The 22537-nt window shown below is 37.7% G+C and overlaps 1 protein-coding gene across 3 annotated transcripts in view; it reads right to left on the bottom strand.

Moving 5' to 3' along the window:
- JAKMIP1 (janus kinase and microtubule interacting protein 1) overlaps positions 1-22537 on the bottom strand; it is a 276518-nt gene that overhangs the window by 132465 nt on the left and 121516 nt on the right. The window contains exons 2-3 of one of the 3 annotated variants that reach the window (XM_032791976.2): positions 7705-7974; positions 2362-2640 (exon numbers count right to left, since the gene is read on the bottom strand). In XM_032791976.2, the coding sequence (XP_032647867.1) occupies positions 2362-2490 (129 nt within the window). In that variant the 5' untranslated portion in view covers positions 2491-2640; positions 7705-7974. The remainder of the gene's footprint in view (positions 1-2361; positions 2641-7704; positions 7975-22537) is intronic. The other 2 variants (XM_032791975.2, XM_075066604.1) reach the window with 2 other exon arrangements.

Here is a 22537-nt window from a genome sequence, read left to right on the forward strand (position 1 = left end):
GGGGCTGTGACTCCTAAGCTGGGTGAGTGGCTCCAACAGATCCCAGGAACAACATCAGAGCTCTCTGTCCAGAAAAGTGCAGTGCTAGGAACAGCTAAGATACTGCGCAGAGCCCTCAAACTCCCAGGCCTCTGGTAGAGGACCCGAGGTTGAGGAAAACACATACCACTCATAGGGGTGAGAGGGGATTTTTTTTTTTTTCAGATTAATTTGATAGAATGGTGAAATTTAAACTGAGAATTGTCTTTTAAAACACAGCAGCACTGAGGCACTATAAAAGGATAGCAGGGCTACAGCACAATTGTCACTCTCTCCCTGGGTTTACAGGGCCTGAATGGGTGGCAAGTTTCCTGTTGTACTAAGACGAACAGAAAGCTTTGCTCCACCCTCAGCACCACAGTTTACTCATTTTATCTGTGGCAGAAGGGGAGGAAGAGGAGAATAGCAATAACATTTACTACCCCGTTCTCACACCAATTCTGCTGACTAATCCACGAGAAGCATTAAGAAGGGATCAGGCTGCAGCTCAAATGCCACAGTTTAAAAGTAAACTCTAAGCACGAATGTGCAAGAAGGAGAAGTAAAAATTACTATCTGTACGTAGGCTTTTCATAACTTTCTGTTCTGCAAAATATTTTAACATTTCAATATTTTGTCCGAATTTGTGATGAAAAACAAACGTCATAATTTCCTAGGAGACAGAAATTCTGATTTTCCACCAGCTCCATACTGATTTTATTATGGCAACTGAGTAAGAGTTTGTTTGAAAGAAAAGAAAATCTGATTTTCATCTGCAACATTTTATTTAAATTAATTATATAAAATAGTAAGACTGTCTAAGGCTTTGTCTACGCTGCCAAAACCTAAGATCCAGCATCATTACCCTCTCAGAAAGTTATAGAGGGCACAGAAGAGGAAGTAGAGCTGGAGATCAGCTAATGCAGAATCACAACTCCAAAGATCTTATGAAGATTCTCCCATTCCAGTGGAGAACAGTCTTCAGATGAAAGACCAAGCAGAAAAAAAATGTTACATTTGAGACCATTTTTATATATTGTAAATGGCAGAGAGAAATTTTTGCTTCTGCTTCAAAATCTACCTTAAAAATAATGATGGAAAAAGACAATGGGAGCCACCTGGAAGTGTTAGTGGGTAATGATGAAATGTTTGCACTGATTACAGGTCTCTGAACCTGCATGCACAGGAATGCATGTGAAATCTTTTACTCAGCTATGTGAAAAATTTAGCAGAGAGATCAGAATTTCTTCTTTACATGATTATCTCACGCATATTTATTCATGCTATGGGTTACATATAACACTTCTGAGACTACCTTTAACTGCAGAAAAAATACCTGGAGTAGATCTGGCAGTCTATAAAATTCAGTGCGTTTTGTAGGGAGTCAAGTGCCCTGATGGTCCTCAATGAATAAATAAATAAATAATAATAATAGGAAATATACCTATCTTCTAGAACTGGAAGACACCTTGAAAGGTCATTGAGTCTAGCCCCCTGTCTTCACTAGCAGGACCAAGTACTGATTTTTGCCCCAGATCCCTAAGTGGCCCCCTCAAGGATTGAACTCACAACCCTGGGTTTAGCAGGCCAATGCTCAAACCACAGAGCTATCCCTCCCCCAAACCTAGTGGTCCATCCACCTCTGAGATGATGCAAGGAAATAAAATTATGCATGCGAACAGCTGTTTAAACATATATAATTGATGAATGAACAAAATCTCTTGGGTATGCCACTGATTATTCACATATCTGGAGCAAGCATAATGCAAAGAGAAACATTTAGACTGCTGTTCAAAATGCAAATAGCCAAATCACATGCAACCTAATGAGGTCAAATCAGGACTGCATCAATGATTTTCACAGTCAGTCTGCATTCTGCATATGCACTTAAGTGGAATACTTTGAATGTGACTCAGGAGTTCAACTTTCCCTTCAATTCCTTTCAGAGTTTCAAATACTAAGCTCTGATACAAACCTCCTGATCATTCACTTTATTTCCTTTAGTCACATTTTGTTAATACCTCTCGATTTAGCAACACTGCAAATTTAACAGACAGACATTTACTCCCTCTGGCAGGTTACTAATGAAGATTTTAAAGACTGGACCTCGTACAATTACATTTCACTACACAACTCACTGTTTAATACTTTTCTCTTTATGCATTTCATTCTGGCTACGGTCCCTCAGCCAGTGTTCAGTCCATAGGACAGTGCGCAGATCCAAGCCAATATCAACTCATTCGGAAAGTACATTGTTTTTGAGAGACACTGGGGTCAAATTGTCTGCTGGTTCAGAACCAAACATACCACTTCGAAGCATTCTTAGAGCATGCAGACACATACCTTGCTTTTTTCTTGCTGGAATTCTATCTGGATGTTGGTCAGTTTAATCCGTAGCTCCTCATTAGCAGCCTGAACTGCTTCTATCTCCATGTCGGACCTCTCTCCCTTGGCACGGCTTTTCTTGGACATAGTAATTTTTAATGTTTACAATAAAAATCCCTCACGCCACGCTGAACCAATAGCTAAGCAGCCCTCTGTGCTAGACACTAACAATTCAAGTAGTCCTCAACACAGTCCTGCAGGTAACACTTTTCCATCATGCCTGATTTCTTTCATATCCTGAAAGAAACAGAGAAGAAGAAACAGACCTATTAGACTGCAACACTGTTTGACAGAATGAGACATCAACAAACAAAATGCATATCATGGATTATAAAACAAATCTGTGTTACTTCAAGCAATTACAATTACATAAAAATTTACAGTATTTTTCTCTAGCATACCCAGTTAGTTACAGTATACTATGCTTTTATAGAGGAGGAAAACAAAGACCAGAAAAGTAAATGTTGCACATATGTAACTTTTCCCCTACACAACACCTCATTATCTAAATACACACCTACTTCAACCCCGTTTCCCAGAAATTCGTTTCCTTCTTGTCATGTTAAAGAGCAGATATTAACAGAAACATGAATCACTTCTTATTCAGGACCTGATCCTGAGAGAGGCTGAGCATTCACAACTGACATTGGGCCTGATCTTGTGTCAACTGAAGCCAGTGGGAGTTTGCCACTGACTTCATTAGGAGTCATTACATTTAATTCATGTTGTAAATAGAACAGGAAATTGTACAGTATTAACTTAAAGTTCCATTACAACCTCTTGCCTTAATGGAGTCAGAAAATAAGTCACCATTAGTTATTATTTACAGAAACAATTCTGTAATTATAATAGTAATATATTAGAAGATTGCATATGCTACGGAAAATTGAATGCCACTGAAAATCAGATCCGAAAATACTAAGCTCCTTTAACTCCAGTTATATTCCCAAGCATGTCTCCAGGTGAAGTGTTTGTTTATTTAAATCAGATATTCCAGGAGTGTATCAATACTATACAAAGAACTCTAATTCCAAATAAGTAGGGAATTGTAGATTCGTTTGCATACTGATTAGTTATAGAAACTAAATCTGATTTTCTTCCTGATCACCTATAGAACACCAAGTTATTCACAGAACACAGTAACAGCAGCACTTACTCTTGGCAGTGAATTAGTTGGCAAATGGACTTCCATTTTTTAAATATCCATTTAATCTTCATCACCAAATTATATGCCACAATTTTGGCATACTTAAGGTATTTGCAGTTGGACATGCAAATATTGCTTCGGTACCTAATGTGCTTGGTATTAAATCAAAGAATAAGCCGTGTTTCTCCCCACTTAAATCTATGTAGGAGTTAATTCAGGGGTTGCATTATTATCGAAGACAAATACAGTCTTTCGCACTTGGTGTTTGTATATAGTGTCTTTAATGTAAGGTTCTCAGAGTATTCACAAACATTAACTTGTAATGTAACAACAAAAACAGAAATATGCAAGTATCATACTCAATTAACACATGGGTAAACAGATCTATGGGAGTCAAGTGACTTGCCCAAGGTAACACCTCCCTGCTCAGATCAGTAGCAAATAAGGAACAGAACCCCTGGAATCCTGATTCCCAGGTCCTTGTTCTAATTACTGTATTAGACAACACTACTACTAGTAGTGAGTATTTGCCTCAGTTGCCCATTAGGATCCAGTATAAATAGACCAGAGACTCCTTTTTAATTGACTGGAATTAAAAAAAAATGTTTTGTTTTGTAGTCCTACCCCTACCTCTTTCCAACCATAAAATCTCATTGCGACAGGGTAGTCTGCCCCTTAAAGGCAGTAGTGCCCAGTTGTCAGTCCAGCCTCCAACATGTGGCATGGCTGTTTATGGATATAAGAGGTCCAATATAAGGATGGAACAGGGATATGGAGAGAGAGGAAGCTGTTTTGGGAATGAGTGATGCTTGTCACTGTATCTTTAAGGATCCGAGGAGCCTTGTGCAGACAGCATGGCAAGGCTCCTCTCTTACCCAAACAATCAGGGACGAGAACTAGCATATACCCTGCCTAGTCCCTCAATAAAAGGTCAAATACCAGCAGAAGACACTTACCAAACCCTCTGATCCTGAGAATTACGTGGGACAGCTGAGGGAGAAGCTGGCTACGGTCGTGCACTGGACTAAATTACAACCCAGATGCAGGAGAACTGGGCATTCCTGGCCTACAGAGAGAGGTAACAACTGCCTGAATTACCCAGCTCCAGGAGGAGAGCAGAGGTCTCCTGCCATAAGGAGAGAGAGACAGAGACTGAGAAGTAACCCTGAAGGGACTGGGAAAATGGCACAAGGGAACATTGAAGACCAGAAGAAACTTTTGTTTATTTGGGACTTTTGTTATGGGCTATTTTGTACGAGGTTTTATAATAAACCAGCCCCAACGAGAGTATTATTGAATCAAGAGGACCTGAAGTGGAGTTATTGAGTTCCTGACATGGGAAACAGACAGGAAGTTCCTGGAAAGCCACACTTAGCCAGAAGAGGGTGCTGGAAGGCAATCACACCCTGTGATACTCATCATCTAACTATTCCATACAGCTAAATTTAATATGACTTTATATAAAGCCGTTCATAATGTAGGTATCCCAAACAGCTTTAAAAAGCAATTACATACTCGTAGTGCAGCGATTCTAGAGGTAAATGCAAATTCAAGGCAAAAAAACCAAACTCCATGTAACAAGAACCCTTCATGGAATAGGTGGCTCTTAAGGCTTTTTTCTTTGCCTTTATGATGATGATGATTAAAGGAGCAGAACAGCTATCTACTGCATATGATATATTCCATTATCTTCTAGATTAGAGATGACCCATAATCAAAACACTGCCTACGTTTGTGGGAAATTTGGATTCAAATTCAGTTTAAAAAGTTACATACCTCTGGGACCATCTTTAATGAAGAAGTGAAAATAAACCAAAGTGAGGTTGTAATTAGAAGAACTCCATGTCATGAAAAAAGCTTTAAAAAGTATGAATTAATTCCTTCTAAACTTGAAGGTAGCCAGATTCTCAGATACTCTCCAAGGAGCTATTCCTGAAACCCATACCCAAGCAAAATTTCTACTGTATTTAGATATATGATTGAATTCAATGTGAATTTAGCTTAAGTAAGAAAATCAAGATCAACCTCAAGTGTTTGGATTGCTAGAATTCTTTTACATCTCTCTGCTGGTCTTTCATAAAATACCTTAACATGTTTAGATGAGAGTAAGAACACTTGAGCTATAGATATTTTAGTATGTAGATTTAGAAATGGAATTTGTTCTTCTATCACAAAAGACAAAAACATCAAGGTAGTCTTATTTGATGTGGGCATACAGGAAATATGGAAGACAAAAACAAGTCAAAGTGAAGTGACATTCATATTGTACTGGAAATTACCACGTACTTTTGAGTCAATAACGGTACAGTATCGCTGAGCTCAGACTGAGCCAGAACCATTCCATTTCAGAAGATTTAAGATAGCCTCATGAGGATAAGATGTGGAGATATTATGCCACATTAAGACCAAACTTTTTAATATGGGTGCCTAAAGCGAGGCACTTAAATCCACATTTAAGCATGAAGCAGGTTGCCTGATTTACAGGGTGGCTGAGCACATACTGCTCCCATTGACTTCAAAATTCACCTCCAGTGAGTTCAAGCTCAACAACAGCTACCAAACCTCTGACAAATCAGGCTACTTAATCTAGCGGCCAACAGATGAACTTGGGCACATACATTGGAAAGTTTGGAGTTAACTTAATAAATGTAACACATTTTCACAGTCCCTACTCAGGGTAACACTCACCACTTGATTTTTAAAACTAAGCTAAAGATTCAGAAATCTAGACAATCCAGCACTATCCTCTCAATTGCTTATCAGATGGTTTGTAACCAGGATCATTATTTGCTAAATTAAACTTTGCTCAATACCACGTGCAGGGAGTGGTGCACAGTGATGCCAGCTCAGGAACAGGCTAAGATCTGTGACTTGGAGAGGATCCCCTCTTACTCCCAGAGGGTATAAGGGTGTAATTCTCACCAGCTTTATACCTGGTGCAGATACTTTATACCTGGTGCAGATACTTCCGCCCCATTCACACTCTGCTACCTCCACCAGGCAGTGTGTTATGAGGGAACCAGTACTGCACGAGCCATGCCCTTCCCCCTCCCAAAATAATGAGATTGGGTTAAATACGATTTTAAAAATAATAATGTCATTTGAGTTCTCTCATTTTGTCTCCTGATTTTTGAGCTTTTATCATACACTTGGGTCCCATTTCCAAGCTTTTCTCTCTAATCACAAGAGCTAGAAACTAACTTTTGATTAAAATGAAAGCAGAGATCATCATCTAATCATCTGACTACAGGAGCTGGAGCTTGAGGCAAATAATCAAATATTGTGACACTCATGAAAAAATCACAATAGTTAGCAACACTGTCAGGATGAGAAGTCCAGGCATCTCCCACTTCCTGCCCCTCCCCATCCTCTTCCCGGCTCACATCCTCACAGGGAGGAGCAATGGGCATATATAGCCTGCTGTCAACCCCCACTCGATACCCGGCACCCGGATGCAGGTAGGCCATGCAAGGAGAGAGTGTGTATTACTCCCCATATTCATCCTATGCAGCTGCTTTAGGACCAACCATGGTCTAGTCCTAAATTGGATGAATATCCCACAGCTGTCAGTGCTCTTCATTAAGGGCATGAGGCAATGCAGTAAGATTGTGAACAAAATGACATTAAAAAAAGGAAGGAATATTCCACAGTTTGGCAAAATTTGCATCTTTCTATTCAGAAGCTTCGACAACTCATTTAATAATTTACAAGGTGCAACCTGACACATGGCGTCACAAAAGCACCCAGTGTGCAATCCTGCAGTCCATTAAGACAGAAAACTGTCATTGTCTTTGGTCAGAGTTATAGGTGTGTGTACTTTGAATGTATAATTGCCTTGGCAGTACTTGAATACAACTTATATCATATGGCAAAAATGGAAGAAAATGATGGAGGAGAAAAGTGAATTTGAAACTGTGCCCTTTCCCCCCTGCAATAATTACAAGTTCTCCTTGCAGCAATAGTTTGTAGATTCTCAGTCTCTTAATTCCCTCTGCAGTGTAGAAACCATCACCTTTTTAATTAAAAGAAGCATAGAAGAAAAATGTAAATAAAAGAAAAAATCTTACAAAATGATCTAAGATTCAACTGGTGACTTAAGTTTTTGGTTGGGGATGAGGAGATGGGAAACATTTTATGTGGTCAGCAAATCTTACCTAACCAATTTATTTCACAATAACTCTGCCAAGAAAAGATGGTGTCCAATTTTCATACCATTCCAGTGATGTTAGTGATGTAAAATCCATTAGACTTCAGGGGTATCAGGAAACCCCATCAGCTGAACAATATCAATCAATAGTTCCAATTTCTCTTCTTCCTACTTATCTTTTTATGGATTCAAAGGATGCACTCTGTCACCACCAGAAGCCATTCCCTGCTTCAGAACCATCACAGAAATGATTAATACGTGGTTCAGACTTTTCTTCCTAAAAACAAAATCAGAAATTGCTGTATAATATGCCTAGCAATCTACAGATGTTAAACTTTAATGAAACATTTCAGCCACATGCTAACAAGTCCCTGATAAGTGCTGTGGTTTCATAAATGTGTTGTACCTTTATAAATAGTATACAACATGCAAGTTACAAAAAATCAATTTTTCTCCAAAGGAGTGTGTAAAAGTCAAAAGTCCTAGGGCTAATGTTTGCTTAAAAGTTACAAAAGCATGACTTCTATTGTGTCTCCTTTAAAAGACACTCATTTCCAAGAAACCCAGAAGTATGCAAAGCAATTCTCTGCTGAACATACGAAATTTATTTACATGGAGAGAAGTATCTTTAGGGTACATGAGTCATATGCTTTCAAAATAGGAAATAGTGTGGCTGGCATGTTATTTTATGCCAACATGCAAAATGTACTAGAAATTTCCATGCAAACTCAGAATTTCAGCCTTGATTTCAAAATTAACCAACATTAATCAGATTCAACTTGATTTCTAGCAGGTAAAATTGTTAATTAGTCATCATGACTGAAATATTAGAACAAATAAAGAGAAAGGCAGAAAATGTGTGGGCAAGAAATAATGTCAGTTAAAAAGAATCTTCCTACATATCAGGCAAAACCAATTGCTGTTCTGTTTGGTTAGTGACTGAACTGCCAGGCAGAGAATGCCTATTCCATTTAAAAAATGTCTCTTACCAGGATGTTTCCTTCAGAGAATGATTTCATCTTCTGCCTTTAAGCCAAAGATTAATAATACAGTAGTCTACATGCAGCAAAAGACTCTTTCCTATGATTTAGTGAATCCAAAGAAGGGAAAGTCAAGGATCCATAATGAAACTAACCTTCTATCAATCAAAGTGCTAAAGGGATTTTTTTAAAATTAACAACAGAAACAAGCTTACTGATCTGTTTTGTTTATTTTTAAATTTTCTTTTGTATCTTGTAAAATTTATAACTGCCTTTCAGAATTTGGATTTTTTGTTAAAGAAATATCATATTTATTTATATAGATCTAGTAAGATCAACATGATGGTCTTAAATAAAAGGCACTTTTCTCAGGGAGACTGAACTACATATTTTCACAGTTTAGGACTGATGTTTAAGCATATTAAAACCAATTTTGTAGACCAGATATCCAAGGCATTCTAATCTCAGATACTCAGTCTATAGAAGCATTTTCAGCACAAACTTTTATTAGGAATTTTCAGCGAAACCATGCTTGGATATTTCTCCTTACAAGTAACTAGTTTGGCAAGGATTTATAAAGTATTCATAAAATGGACGGTAACATTTCTTAGCTCAGTTTCTAATACTTTATGAACATAAATTGGCCTATACTAGTCAAGGCTATTAACACAGATAATAATTACAAGGCTTTAATTAAAATGTCTTACATTTTCTAGCACATAAACCCAAACTGTGGTTTTAACTGCAGAAAATAGTAGATCTATAGAATGAAGTAACGTAAGCACTTGCCCTTGGTGAATCCATGCTGACTGTTCCTGATCACTTTCCTCTCTTCTAAGTGCTTCAGAATTGATTCCTTGAGAAACTGCTCCATGATTTTTCCAGCGACTGAGGTGAGGCTGACTGGCCTGTAGCTCCCCGGATCCTCCTCCTTCTCTTTTTTAAAGATGCGCACTACTTTCCTTTTTCAGGCAGCCAAGGTACCTCCCCCTACGCCATGAGTTTCAAAGTAATGGGCCATGGCTCTGCAATCACAATTCAGCCAATTCCTTTTAGCACCCCTTGGATGCAGAGCATCCGGCCCCTTGAACCTGTTAGTCATGCAGTTTTCTTATTAGAAAAATCCTGAACTCTTCTTTCTCTCCCCATGTTGTGCTATCCGTGCAGTCGTCTGAGAGCTACCTTGTTCGTGAGACAGAGGCGAAAAAAACACTGCTCATGAGCTTTTTCCACATCCTCTGTCACTAGGTTGCCTCCCTCATTCAGTAAGGGGCCCACACTTTCCTTGACTTTCTTCTTGTTGCTAATGTACCTGAAGAAACCCTTCTTGTTACTCTTAACACCTCTTGCTAGCTGCAACTGCAGGTGTGATTTGGCCTTCCTGATTTCACTCCTGCATGCCTGAGCAATATCTTTATACTCCTCCCTGGTGATTTGTCCAATCTTCCACTTCTTGTAAGCTTCTTTTTTTGTGTTTAAGATCAGCAAGGATTTCACTGTTAAGCCAAGCTGGTTGCCTGCCATATTTACTATTCTTTCTACACATTGGGATCGTTTGTTCCTGCAACCTCAATAAAGATTCTTTAAAATATAGTCAGCTTTCAGAATCAGAAAACAGTTCTTACATTTTAGGAAGAATAACATCTATTCAGAATCCTAAACTTGCTGTCATTCTGAACACAAACCCACTATCTGAAATAAACAGATGTTTCCTTATAGTAATAATTACTCATTAATTAAATATGTAGCAAAATTAAAATCTTCCGTTGTACAGTAGACAAAGATTGTACGGGTCCCACATAATTTTAATAAAGAACATGAGATTCCTTACATCTAAAGCTCTCCAAAAGCAAACTAAAGGGGAAAGTTTCAAAAGCACCACAGGGACATAGGAGGGATTTAGATGACTTTCAGTGGCTCTTGTTTTCCTAACCCCCCTTAGGCATTTTTTGAATCTCTCCCCATAATTACTTACTTGCATGTACCTACTATATTGTTAGGAGGAAGCTACCTTGAATATAATCAGAGGGAAAAAAACCACGTCGAAATTAAGATGTGGCAGAAAAGCTTCTGTTTCTACACACTCAAAATAAATAGCGTATTTTGAATATATTGATAAAAAGTAACCACCACATAAATTGTTGGAAAACAAAACATAAAAATTATGTAATGCAAGTCCACACATGCAAGTAATTCTACCAAAAATAAATTACATATTTACTTCCTCCGTACATATACAGTGTTATCCTCAAAAGCAGCAATTACAAGCACTTTAACAATTTTAGAGTCACTGATATATTTTAGCACATTTCTTTAAAAACATAGATCAAAATATCAAGAAAAAAATACATAAAAAACCCAATAATCCATGGGCCAGTGATAAGGTTATTACATGTTGTGGTGAAACAGCAATTTCTTTATACTTGCAAAGACTGTTTAATTTGTGAGCATTGTATGATTTCTGACAGCTTAATTATTCGTTCTCTTGTTTTTAAAATACTCGGGTTTTATAAACAAAGTTATAAGTGATTACATTTTGATCAGTTAGCAACATTAAGTGCATAATGCAATGCGCAGGAAGTCCAGAGAGCTGGGGTATATTCATAGTTCTAATATTGACCTGTTACGTGATTTTGGACAAGGTGTCTCACAGCTCTGTGCCTCAGTTTCCCATCTATAAAACAGGAATCATACCACCTATCCTCTTTTGTAAAGTGTTTGGAAAAAATGCTAAGAATATTACTTTGGAAACAAGTGTCCTGGTTTTGGGATTTGCAATACTTGGGGTTAAGTGGGGGAATTGAGAATGGTATTGTTTTGTTTGGGATGTATATTTTAAAAATACATCTTCCTTTAGGTTAGGTTTATTTTTTAAATAATCCATTTCAGGTTCCACACCGAGTACCTTTGGGTTGCATGGCTTTAAACGTGACTGTGAAATGAATTGCACCGGCAGCTTCAATACATGAAGGAATGCAGTATTCTGTTTATCACTGACATGTAACACACACAACAGCTGGGAAAAAACCTCTATCTTCCTAAGCTTCATACTCCATTGATTCCTAGATAATAGTAAGATGCATGAAAACCACATTGCTTTTCTCTTTAGGAAAGAATGCATACATCTATCACACTTACAACATCTAGCACGCCTTTCAAGTATAACTTACTTGTAGAGTTCTAAGTGCTATTTGGAAAACAGCTCAATACACTGCATTTGGTGTAATATAGAAACTGAATGCATAGTCATTAGTCTCACACACCACATTCCTTTTATGTACAACAACACGTACAATTTTCTTCCATTTCTGATTATTTTTATAAAGCTAAACAGAACATCTCCTGAGAAAATAATAGATGAAGGCAATCACAAAAATTCTCAACTCAATAGCTTGTTTTGATCAATAGTTTTGTGTTTTTTTACCTTAGATTATTTTAATTCCGTATGTTTCTGGTATTCTTTAGCAAATTCTTTTAACAAAAAAAAAAAAGGACATATGTAAACTGAACAGATAATCTATTAGGGAATTCACCCTCTCCCTCTAGATTTCCTTCTCTACCTGCTCAATATTGTGTTATATTACATTGATCAAAAGTATTGTCTCTTGTATCTCATTACTTGAAATAATATAAAAACCCCTTGCTGTATTCTCTGAAGTTTCATTCATGAAGACAAATAACTCTTACGTACTAGATTTTTGTAATCTACTTATCTTTATAAATTTGTTTTTTGCAGCAATATTAATATATTTTTTTAAATTAAGGCAAAAATATTAGTGTCTCTATTAGCTAACGTTAATTTCAATAGTTCAGTAATTAACTGGGACTGCCCAATGTTAAGTGATTTAACTCCTTCATCTTGAGCTCTTTTGTATAAATTTGCAGCCACTAATCTCACTGTGCCTCAAATCAAATGGGAAATCCAATGTAGTGAAAGGCAATATCTATATATCATCAAAATATTCCCAATCATGCAGACTTTTAATTACACTTTTAAGGCACTACAAACACAGTAAGCTAATTATTGTAGTTATACTTCTCTGTATAAAACTGAACCTTGTTTAAACACCACAACAGTGTAGGAACAGAAATGAAGAAGAAACTATAAGTAACAAACTGGAGTGAGAACTGAAGCAAAGCAGAACGATAATCAGCAAAGGCGGACAATATAAGGAAAATGCTTAAAAGTTACCCTGTAACCACACATCAATTTATTATGCCGCACGGCATTGCCAGTTTATGGAGCTTTGGATGCATGCAGTAATTAGTAACCCATTTTTTTTATATGCTTGAAGATAAGAACATCTGTACTGTAGTCAAATTTTCCAAAAGAAAATTTAGTGTCAGTAGTCAGGCTCCAACAATAATATTAGCGCCGCAAAAATAAAATATTTTTCTGTTACCAAAACTAAGCATTTGTGGTCTCTGTCCTACCTGAGTGATCCACATAAGAGATTTATGAATCTGTTACTTGTTTTACCTAATGCACATAGTTCTTGAGCTCTAGCAGTAGGGTCTTTGGTTTTAGCTCTGAAGATCCTGGGTTCAAATTCTACTCTTGGCCCAAGCAGATTTGGTGAGGTTAGAAAAATAAAAATACTTCAGACTACTGGGTTATCGTGAATGCCCACTATCAGAAAAGGAATTGATGGATTATAATAAGTATAAATGGAAATACTGTACGTGCTAGTAGACGTATTGTCTCTCTTCCTCAGAACAGTAAGAAAAAACAAATCATCATAACAACAAGGAAGACCTTATTTAAAGTCCAGGAAAATGGATTTTAGTGGTGACCTTAAGTTTCTAGTAAGAGTTCTAGTCCAATTGTTCTTAGATTCTGAGTCATCAAATTACAGTATAAAATTATAAAATGGCACATTCTGAAAAGTATGAGTTCAGCAATGCAGAGAACTAGAGAACGGCAAATATAATACCTAACTTCACAAGGGAAAAAAGGAGGATCCAGGGAATTCATAGACCGGTCAGCCTAACTTAGACACCTAGAAAGATATTGGAACATATTCTCAAATAAAGAAGTCCACAGATTTGTTCAAATCTGTAGGATAACAAGGTGATAAGTAATAACCAATATCAATTTGTCATGAACAAATCATGCCAACCTGTCTAATTTCCTTCTGTGATAGAGTAACCAGCCTAGTGGATATAGGGGAAGCAGTAGACATGATATATGATATATATACTTTAATAAGGCTTTTGACAATGAAGTTCTACATGATATTCTCATAAGCAAATTAGTGAAATATAATCTAGATGACATTACTATAAGGAGGGTGCACAATCGGTTGAAAGACCAAACTCAAAGAGTAGTTATCAATGGTTCACTGTGAAGCTAGGCAGGCATATCAAGTGGGGTCCCCTGGTGATTGGTCTGGGGTTCGGTACTATTCAATATTTTCAATAGCGACTTGGAGGACAGAGTGGAGAATGTGCTTATACAATTTGCAGATGGCATGCAACGAGGTTTCAAGCACTTTTGAAGGACAAGATTAGAATAAAAAATGACCTTGATAAATTGGAGAAAATCTAAAAGTCAGTCACATGAAATTCAGTAAAGACAAATACAAAGTACTAGACTTAGAAAGGAAAATATCAAATGCACAAAATGGGGAATAATTGGCTAGGCAGAAGTACTGCTGAAAAGGATTTGAGGGTATACTGGATTATAAATTGAATACAAGTCAACAGTATGATGCAGCTGAGAAAAAGGCAAAAATCATTCTGGGGTGTATTAACAGGGTGTGATACATCAGACATGGGAGATAATTGATACATTCTATTTGGTACTCGTGAGGCCTCGGTTGGAGTACTGTGTCCAGCTTTGAGCACTACTCTTTAAGAAAAAGATGTGAACAACGTGAAGTCCAGAGAAGTAGTAGTTTAGGAAATATGTCTTGTGAGGAAACAGTGAAAGAACTGGGGATGTTTACTCTAGAGAAGAGAAGTCTGAGGAGGGACATAACAGTCTTCAAATATGTAAAAGTTGTTGCAAAGAAGATGGTGCTCCACTATTCTCCATATCCACAGAGAATAGGACAAGAAGTAATCAGCTTACTTTGCAGCAAGAGATTCTGGTTAGATATTAGAAAACAACACTTTCTAGCTCTAACAATAGTTAAGTATTGGAACAGGTTGCCTAAGAAGGTTATGGAATCCTACTTGCTACAGATTTTTAAGAACAGGTTAGACAAACACCTGCCATGAATAGTCTTTATTTACTTAATCCTTTTCCATGATTTTGCACAGTACTGATGTTAGGCTACAGTTATCTAAACCCTTTTTAATATTGGCACAGCACTGGGTTTTTCTGGGGAGGTTGTTTGTTTATTTTTAAGCCCTTTGGGACTTTCCCAGTATTCCAAGATTTGTTAAATGTTACTATCCATGGCTCAGAGAACTCATTAACCAATTCTTTTAAAACTCTTGGATGCAGTTTATCCAATCTGAAGATTTTAAAACGTTTAACTTTACCCACTGCTGTTTAAATGTCCTCCCTTGTTACTGTCAAAACAGAATTATCTTTCTAAGCTGTGTGTAAGTCATCCTGCAACTTTCCAAATACATAACAGAAATATGTATTGAACACTTCTGCCTTTTCTGCATTATTAACAATTTTACCATTTTTGTCTAGCAATGGATCTATACCATTGCTATGATTAGTTTTCTACCTAAAATGTTCTTAAAAATCCCTCTGATTGTCCTTAACCCTACTGGCCACAGTGATTTCTTATTGATAACTTTAGCTTCCCTTATCAACTGTCTGCTTTTTTTTCTATTAATTTATAGTTATTGCAATCAGCTTTTCCCCTTTTCCATTGTTACATATACTGTTTTTTCTGTGTTTTTTATTGCTGCTTTCACTCCCCTTCTTAACCGGAATGACTTTTTAAATGCACAAAGCCTTCCTTTCTCATTGCAGAATTGATGGTTTGGAGACATCAGAGTTTACTTAAACAATGCTCAATTATCATTTACACTATTTTGTTTGTATTTTCCTCCTAATAAACTTTGCTCATAATCGTTTTCAGCTTTGGCAAGCTGACCCTTTTAAAGTGTCATGCATATCTTACTGGTTGGGACTATATTCTGTTTGTATATAAATGAAGTCAGATCATGATCACTTGCACATAGGTAACCATTAATTTAGTTCAACAATCAATTCATCATTGTATTTCAGAATGAACTCTAATATAGAATTATCCTGAATAGTATATACTTTTTGTTTCAAAGAACTATCATCTATAATTTTTTAGTAATTTCAAGGTGGGCATATCAGTAGCAGCATGAGATTTGCAATGCATGTCTTCCAGATTTAAATATACCAGGATACCACAGTTTTTCTTTCTTACAGGTAACTAGCAACAGTTTCCAGGTCACTGGTAATCATCCATGCAGCAAGGAGTGGGACAAAATGGCTCTCTCATTCTCTAGGATGCTCATCTTACCTGGTTATTAGGGAGCAGGGAAACACTGTGAACCTCTTTTTATTCTCCCTAACCTGACAAACATCTCTGTGTATTCAGACCATCCAATGTTAGGCTTGTGAAAGTGAGAGAGTAGTTCTGTGCTAAATATGCAACCCTAACATGAATTCAACATTACAGGAAGCTGGAAAAAGAAGGAATATTTCTGGTTTAAAAATTACTGCTATTCTGACACACAACAATAAAGACAAAGTGTCAGGGTACAATGTGCTGATTTTATAAAGTGACTGCCACCTCACCTATTTTCTAAAGAACATCCCTTATAATCAGCCAATAACTTTCTATGTGAAAGACGACATTCATAGTTCACAATGCCTAAGGCATACTTTCCACAAGCTTCAGATGACCTCGGTTTCCTGCTTCACTTCTCCTCTCTCTGTAATAGTGACTGAATGGGTAAAGCGAGAGGAGTCACAACTTCAATAAGTTAAATGTAATAATATTCTGTTTCCAGCCATCAAATATAAATCAAATTCACTAGAATCATTTACTGACTATATTGCAGACCAACCGTTAGAAATATCAATTTATTATGTTCCTAAACAGACAATCCTATTTTCTTTTCAGTGGACCTATGGAGTGGACTTTTCTAAAGCACTCTTGCAGCAGAGTTGGGCCAATGCCAAGGGTTTTTAAAAATACCACCTGTGATGTTTTAGGAGAAAGCAAAAGTGAAAATGCCTTTATCCTTACATAAAAACTGCACAGGTTTCCTGTGCTGAAGTTTCACAAGTGCTGTCCCAGGTAGTCATATTCTTAAATTGTATGAGAGACCTCTTTTCAAACAAGGCATATAAAAAACTGCAAGAATAATACATTTAAAAGTCCAAACGCCACAGAAAGCAATGATCAAGAAGCACTATGGTTAACATTTGAATGGCTGTGTTTGTTGCAATGACAACTTCACCGTAATGCAAATAGGAAATGATACAATGTGCTAGGTGTTGTAAAAACCTATGACAATAAGGCCCTTACCATACTGAGGCCTCTGTGTGTTATTGCAATTAAAAATGTTAAACAAATTAATAAATATTACTTGACAGCATTACAAGAGCCCAAAATAGTTTAATGAACAATCTCTCACAAGATAATTCCCTTGAGTCAGGAATCTCTTACAAAAGTTGGAGGGATATTAATTTCAAATTGGGGGCAGACCGTTGCTATCTAATGTTGCCCCTGCAACAAATACCCAAATCTTTGTCATCTCTGAACATGTCTAGTGCAACCACTGTACTTGATGAAGCTCATTAGGGAGTTTCAAATGGTGCAGAACACATCTGATTGACTTTTCAAGTAGGATGGGCAATGCAGCTATTAATATATGTATACATTTCTGATCTTGTTCCCTGCGCTATTTGGTTCTGGATTTTAGCCAAGGTGTTGTCACTATCTTCGAGACCCTCAGTCGCCTGGGCCCATATTATCTGAAAGACTGGGGGCAGTTGCAGGACTCATTTTTTGGAAACTAGATTACTGTTCATGAGAAATATAATCACCCTACCATGAAAGTGTATTCCTTCTCCTACAACAAAACCACTTTACTTAAACGAGCAGAACTGGGGCCAAAGCTACAAAATGTGGGTCTATATTTCAAACTGCCTAGAACGTATGATATGTTGACATTTTGGTCACTACTCTTGGTTTTTTTCAGCACTGTAAAGGAGTATCTCTGATATCAGGTTCCTCTATCCCATTGGTCTGGAGTTTTGCCAGTTCTTTGGCCTTCAGCAGCCTTCCCTCAATACTAATCAGCAAGACTTTTTATAGTTTCAGAGATTCCTATAAACCTTCATATCTCCAAGGATTTACATCTGCATTTTAATTTTCTGTCACAAATTCTTAGAATCTCCCCTCCCCAACCCTTAGAATCATAGATCATCATCAGGGTTGGAAGGGACCTCAGGAGGTCATCTAGTCCAACCACCAGCTCAAAGGAGGATCAACCCCAATTAAATCATCCCAGCCAGGGCTTTGCCAAGCCTGACCTTAAAATCCTCTAAGGAAGGAGATTCCACCACCTCCCTAGGTAACCCATTCCAGTGTTTCACCACCCTTCACCACAACCCTTGCTTGACAGCTACAAGAGACAGAGTTTGGCAGAATTTAATGCACAATGTGGGGCTCTTATTTACTGAATTTGGCTGAGGTATTTTTAGTTTTAAATGTTCAGTTATTTTGGTTGTCTATGTAATGTATATATTTGTTAAAATTTGTGCAATTACAGTACCTAGCTTCTGTGGCATGAGGAGACTGGTGCAGATTGAATCGCATCAGGACATCTCACGGGAGATGTGGACAAACCCTCTTTAAATGGAAAATGAGGCAAACACCTGTATGTGACTGTGGTCACCAGGCACAAATGATGGAGCACATCATATCTGAGTGTCTCCTTCGTTCTTTCGTTGGGGGCCTGAAGGACATTCACCAGCTCACTGCTACGGCAATGTGCTGGCTAGCAAATCTAGATACAACTTTGTAGTCATTACTACCTACCCAAACCATACAAAAGAAGATTGGCACTACAGTAATAAATCATCAGACTGAGGCCCCAATGTGCAAGACACTATACAATCACAGAGTAAGACAGCCCTAGCCCCACAGAACTTACCTTTTCAATAAAGGCAAAATGTTACAATTAGATGTAACAAACAAATGCAAAAAGGGCAGGCAGGAGGAGGAGAAGATTAACAATGACAGAGGCACACAGTTACATAGACTAGCTCCGTGCAAAACTTGCTAAATAAAAGAGGATTTTTTAATTATATCAACAAGACAAAAGATAATATACGTAATCGTTGCAAGCCATTTGCAGCAGGAATCACAGTATAATTGGATCTTGAAGAAGGATTTGAAGGGAGGGCAAGGTTTTGACTTTACATATTACTTCAGGGAGGGGGTTTCTTGCATAAGAACCGGCAAGTAAATGTAAATATATTGGAATTAATTGTTTGCCATGTTTTAAAAATGTTTTTGTCACCTCCATTCCATGGATAGGAACAATGGAAATACTGTATAATCATGGTGGTATCACAGGTCTGCAGCATGTAAACCTCTGACATGAAAAAACTCTTAGCAGTTCCAAAACAGAAAATCTGATCAATCACTACAGCTACTGAGACAAAAGTTCCCAGGGCAGAACCTTGAGCAATAGAAGACCATGGAAATCTACACAGGGAAAATGACATACACCATAGTAACCCAATAATAGAGATATCCTATCTCTTAGAACTGGAAGGGACCTCAGAAGGTCATTGAGTCCAGTCCCCTGCCTTCACTAGTGGGACCAAGTACTGATTTTTGCCCCAGATCCCTAAGTGGCCCCCTCGAGGATGGAGCTCACAACCCTAGGTTTAGCAGACCAATGCTCAAACCACTGGTCCAGGTTTACTCAGTACTAGTGCATGGGGGTGGGGGAAAACAGCAGTACTTAAAGACCAGTGGCTCAGCAACAGCCCTGCTAGCAGAAGTTGATGACAAATGGGAGCTGAACAAGGGCATCCTCCAGCTACTGTGGCTACATACCCTTCTTGGCTAGCACAGCCCAATTTGGGGGTGATGCTGGTCTGTCATGGGCCTTGGAAAGAGGACAGCATGAGGCTCCTTTCCATGTCAGGCAATGCACTAGGATTTCTTCCAACAGAAACTGGTGAAATCATAAATTGAGCCTCTCTGTACAAGTTAACAACCTGATCCAAAGGCCACTGAAGTTAATGGAAAGACTTTCATTGTTTTCAATGAATGTTGGATCAGGCTCTATCAGAACAGCACATTTATAAAAGCTTTACCAATATTTATTCAATTGTAGCTGTTTTTACACTCCATGTACTAAAATGCATGTTAAAAATATATTAACAGTAGATACTTAACCAATCATGTTACAACAAGCAGTACCAAGGCACACACAAAAACAACAATGAAACATACTGAGGTTCAAACCCCAAGAACCAATCCCAAAACCCAGGGCTTACAACAGAATTAAAATCCCTGCTCCCATACTGCATGAGCAAGTAAAGCCAGGGTACTGGATTAATCGCAATTCAATACAAGTGCATTCACTCTAAAATGTTCCTCTGATCTTCCTGCCAACTCCTTTCTTGCGAACACACAGAATATTGAAGCCGACAAGATGCCTGCTCTCTGAAGCAACATATGCCCAACTTTCTGTCACTCAGATAATGCCCCAGCTTTGTGACATGAAGAGATCCCCAGGTGAGGAAATGGGACTTTCACATCCAAGCTTAAAACTCTCACTACTTTTCCTCCTGCCATTAAAGAATAAAGCTATAGGAATTTTCTAGAATGGGGAGAAAGGTCAGAGTTTAAGGACTGTTCACCTACACCAACAATGCCTCCTTTAAGGAGTCTTCTCAAAGAAGACTATGGAAGTAGCAAATAATGGGCCAAATTCTAGTACACCATATGGTGAGTACCATTACTGAAGTCATGCTTCTGAGTTAGCTGGGAGGTTGGTTTTTGTTCTGAGCAGAGTTGCTTTGTTTTGGGCTTGGATTTTTTTTGTAGGTTTTTCTTTTAGGGTTGATTTTGTTATTGTTTCACTAGCTTACTGTATTTTTCTTTCAGCATCAGCATCTTTTGTTTTCTAATTGTAGTGGGTTAAATTATTTGATTATTTACTTAATTTGGCAACTTTGTATGTTGCCAGAATAATTCCTGCATGAGAAAATTGCAAGCCAATTGACAATAAACTGGGGCAGGGAGTTGTCTCTTCTAATGCGGTGGATGGGAGATAGGGGATTGTGAAGCGCTAGATTAATGGAACCATAGTGGTAGAGACCTTGGCTTCTCTAATCCCTTTACAATGGTGAAGTATTTACAGGTTACGGTGTAAGCTAGTGTGAAAAGCCTTAATAGGTCAGATGGACAAGTAAATATAAGGAGCAACTTAGGGGTTTCTTGTTGTCTCGGAGTTATCAACTGGATAAAGAGGTGGCCTGTGATCAAGAGATTGGCTTTGACCATCCCTTGCTGCAAGAATTATATGTTTTCCCTGTTGTGTAATTTGTTTTGTTTAATCATAGTGGATCACAATGTAACACTTGCAAAAAAACAAACAAACAAACAAACAAACAAACATCATTCTGTGAGGTATTAGGAGTGTTATAAGCACGACATGAGAAGTGATTCTTCCACTCTAATCTGTGCTGAGTAGGCCTGTAGTATTGTGTCCAGTTCTGGGTGCAACATTTCAGGAAAGATGTGGACAAATTGGAGAAAGTCCAGAGAAGAGCAACAAAAATGATTAAAGGTCTAGAGAACATGACCTATGAGGGAAGATTGAAGAAATTGGGTTTGTTTAGTCTGGAGAAGAGAAGACTGAAGGGGGACATGATAACGGTTTTCAATTACATAAAATTACAAATTGTTCTCCTTATCCTCTGAGGATAGGACAAGAAGCAATGGGCTTAAATTGCAGCAAGGCAGTTTAGGTTGGACATTAGGAAAAACTTCCTGTCAGGGTGGTTAAGCACTGGAATAAATTGCCTATGGAGGCTGTGGAACCTCCATCATTGGAGATTTTTAAGAGCAGGTTAGACAAACACCTGTCAGGGATGGTCTAGATAATACTTAATCCTGACAGGAACTGGACGACATGACCTCTCAAGGTCCCTTCCAGTCCTATGATTCTGCAGCCTGTGTGTCATTCTGCCAATCAGAATGAGTACCCCACAATCCTTACTCTCAGCAAATAACACTACTAAATAGGTTGTACATAAGTAATTGATCTAGAACAGATCGAGAGATAAATTTAATATAAGAATTCAGCCTGATCTCTGGTTACAAAAAAAGAAGTCTAAAGACAGAAGCCACAATAAGAGGATACTGTCCCTCAGAAATCCAGGATCTCATTGCTTTCAGTTTGAGTATAAAGGGCTTTTGATATCCTGCAATAACAATACAAGCAAATAGCATATTGCCTATGACAAAACTACCTCAGACTGTTGGAGAAACTTAAAGAATCTAGCGAAAGGAAAGGATATTTTTGTGGTTAAGGCACTGGGCTGAGACTTGGGAGATTCTGGTTCAATTCACAACTCAGTCAAAGACTTCTTGTTTGACCTGGAACAAATCACTTAAAATAGGTAAAATAGGGATTACACCTCACAGAGATGTTATGAAGACAAATTAAAACACAAGGCTTTCAGGCACTGAAGTAATGGGGAATTATAAATACCTAGGGAGTGTTTATCATTATTCCTCGAGATATTGCAGTTAACAGCCTACCAAAAACTACTCTTCTCTCCCTAATATCTACAAAGACACTTACAATAAATCCATTCTGAAAACAATGTTTTTCCTCCAACAAGTAGCTCTGGAAACAGTATAATCAAATAAAAGC

The sequence above is a fragment of the Chelonoidis abingdonii genome, chromosome 5 (assembly GCF_003597395.2).
Source record: "Chelonoidis abingdonii isolate Lonesome George chromosome 5, CheloAbing_2.0, whole genome shotgun sequence".
NCBI lineage: Eukaryota > Metazoa > Chordata > Testudines > Testudinidae > Chelonoidis > Chelonoidis abingdonii.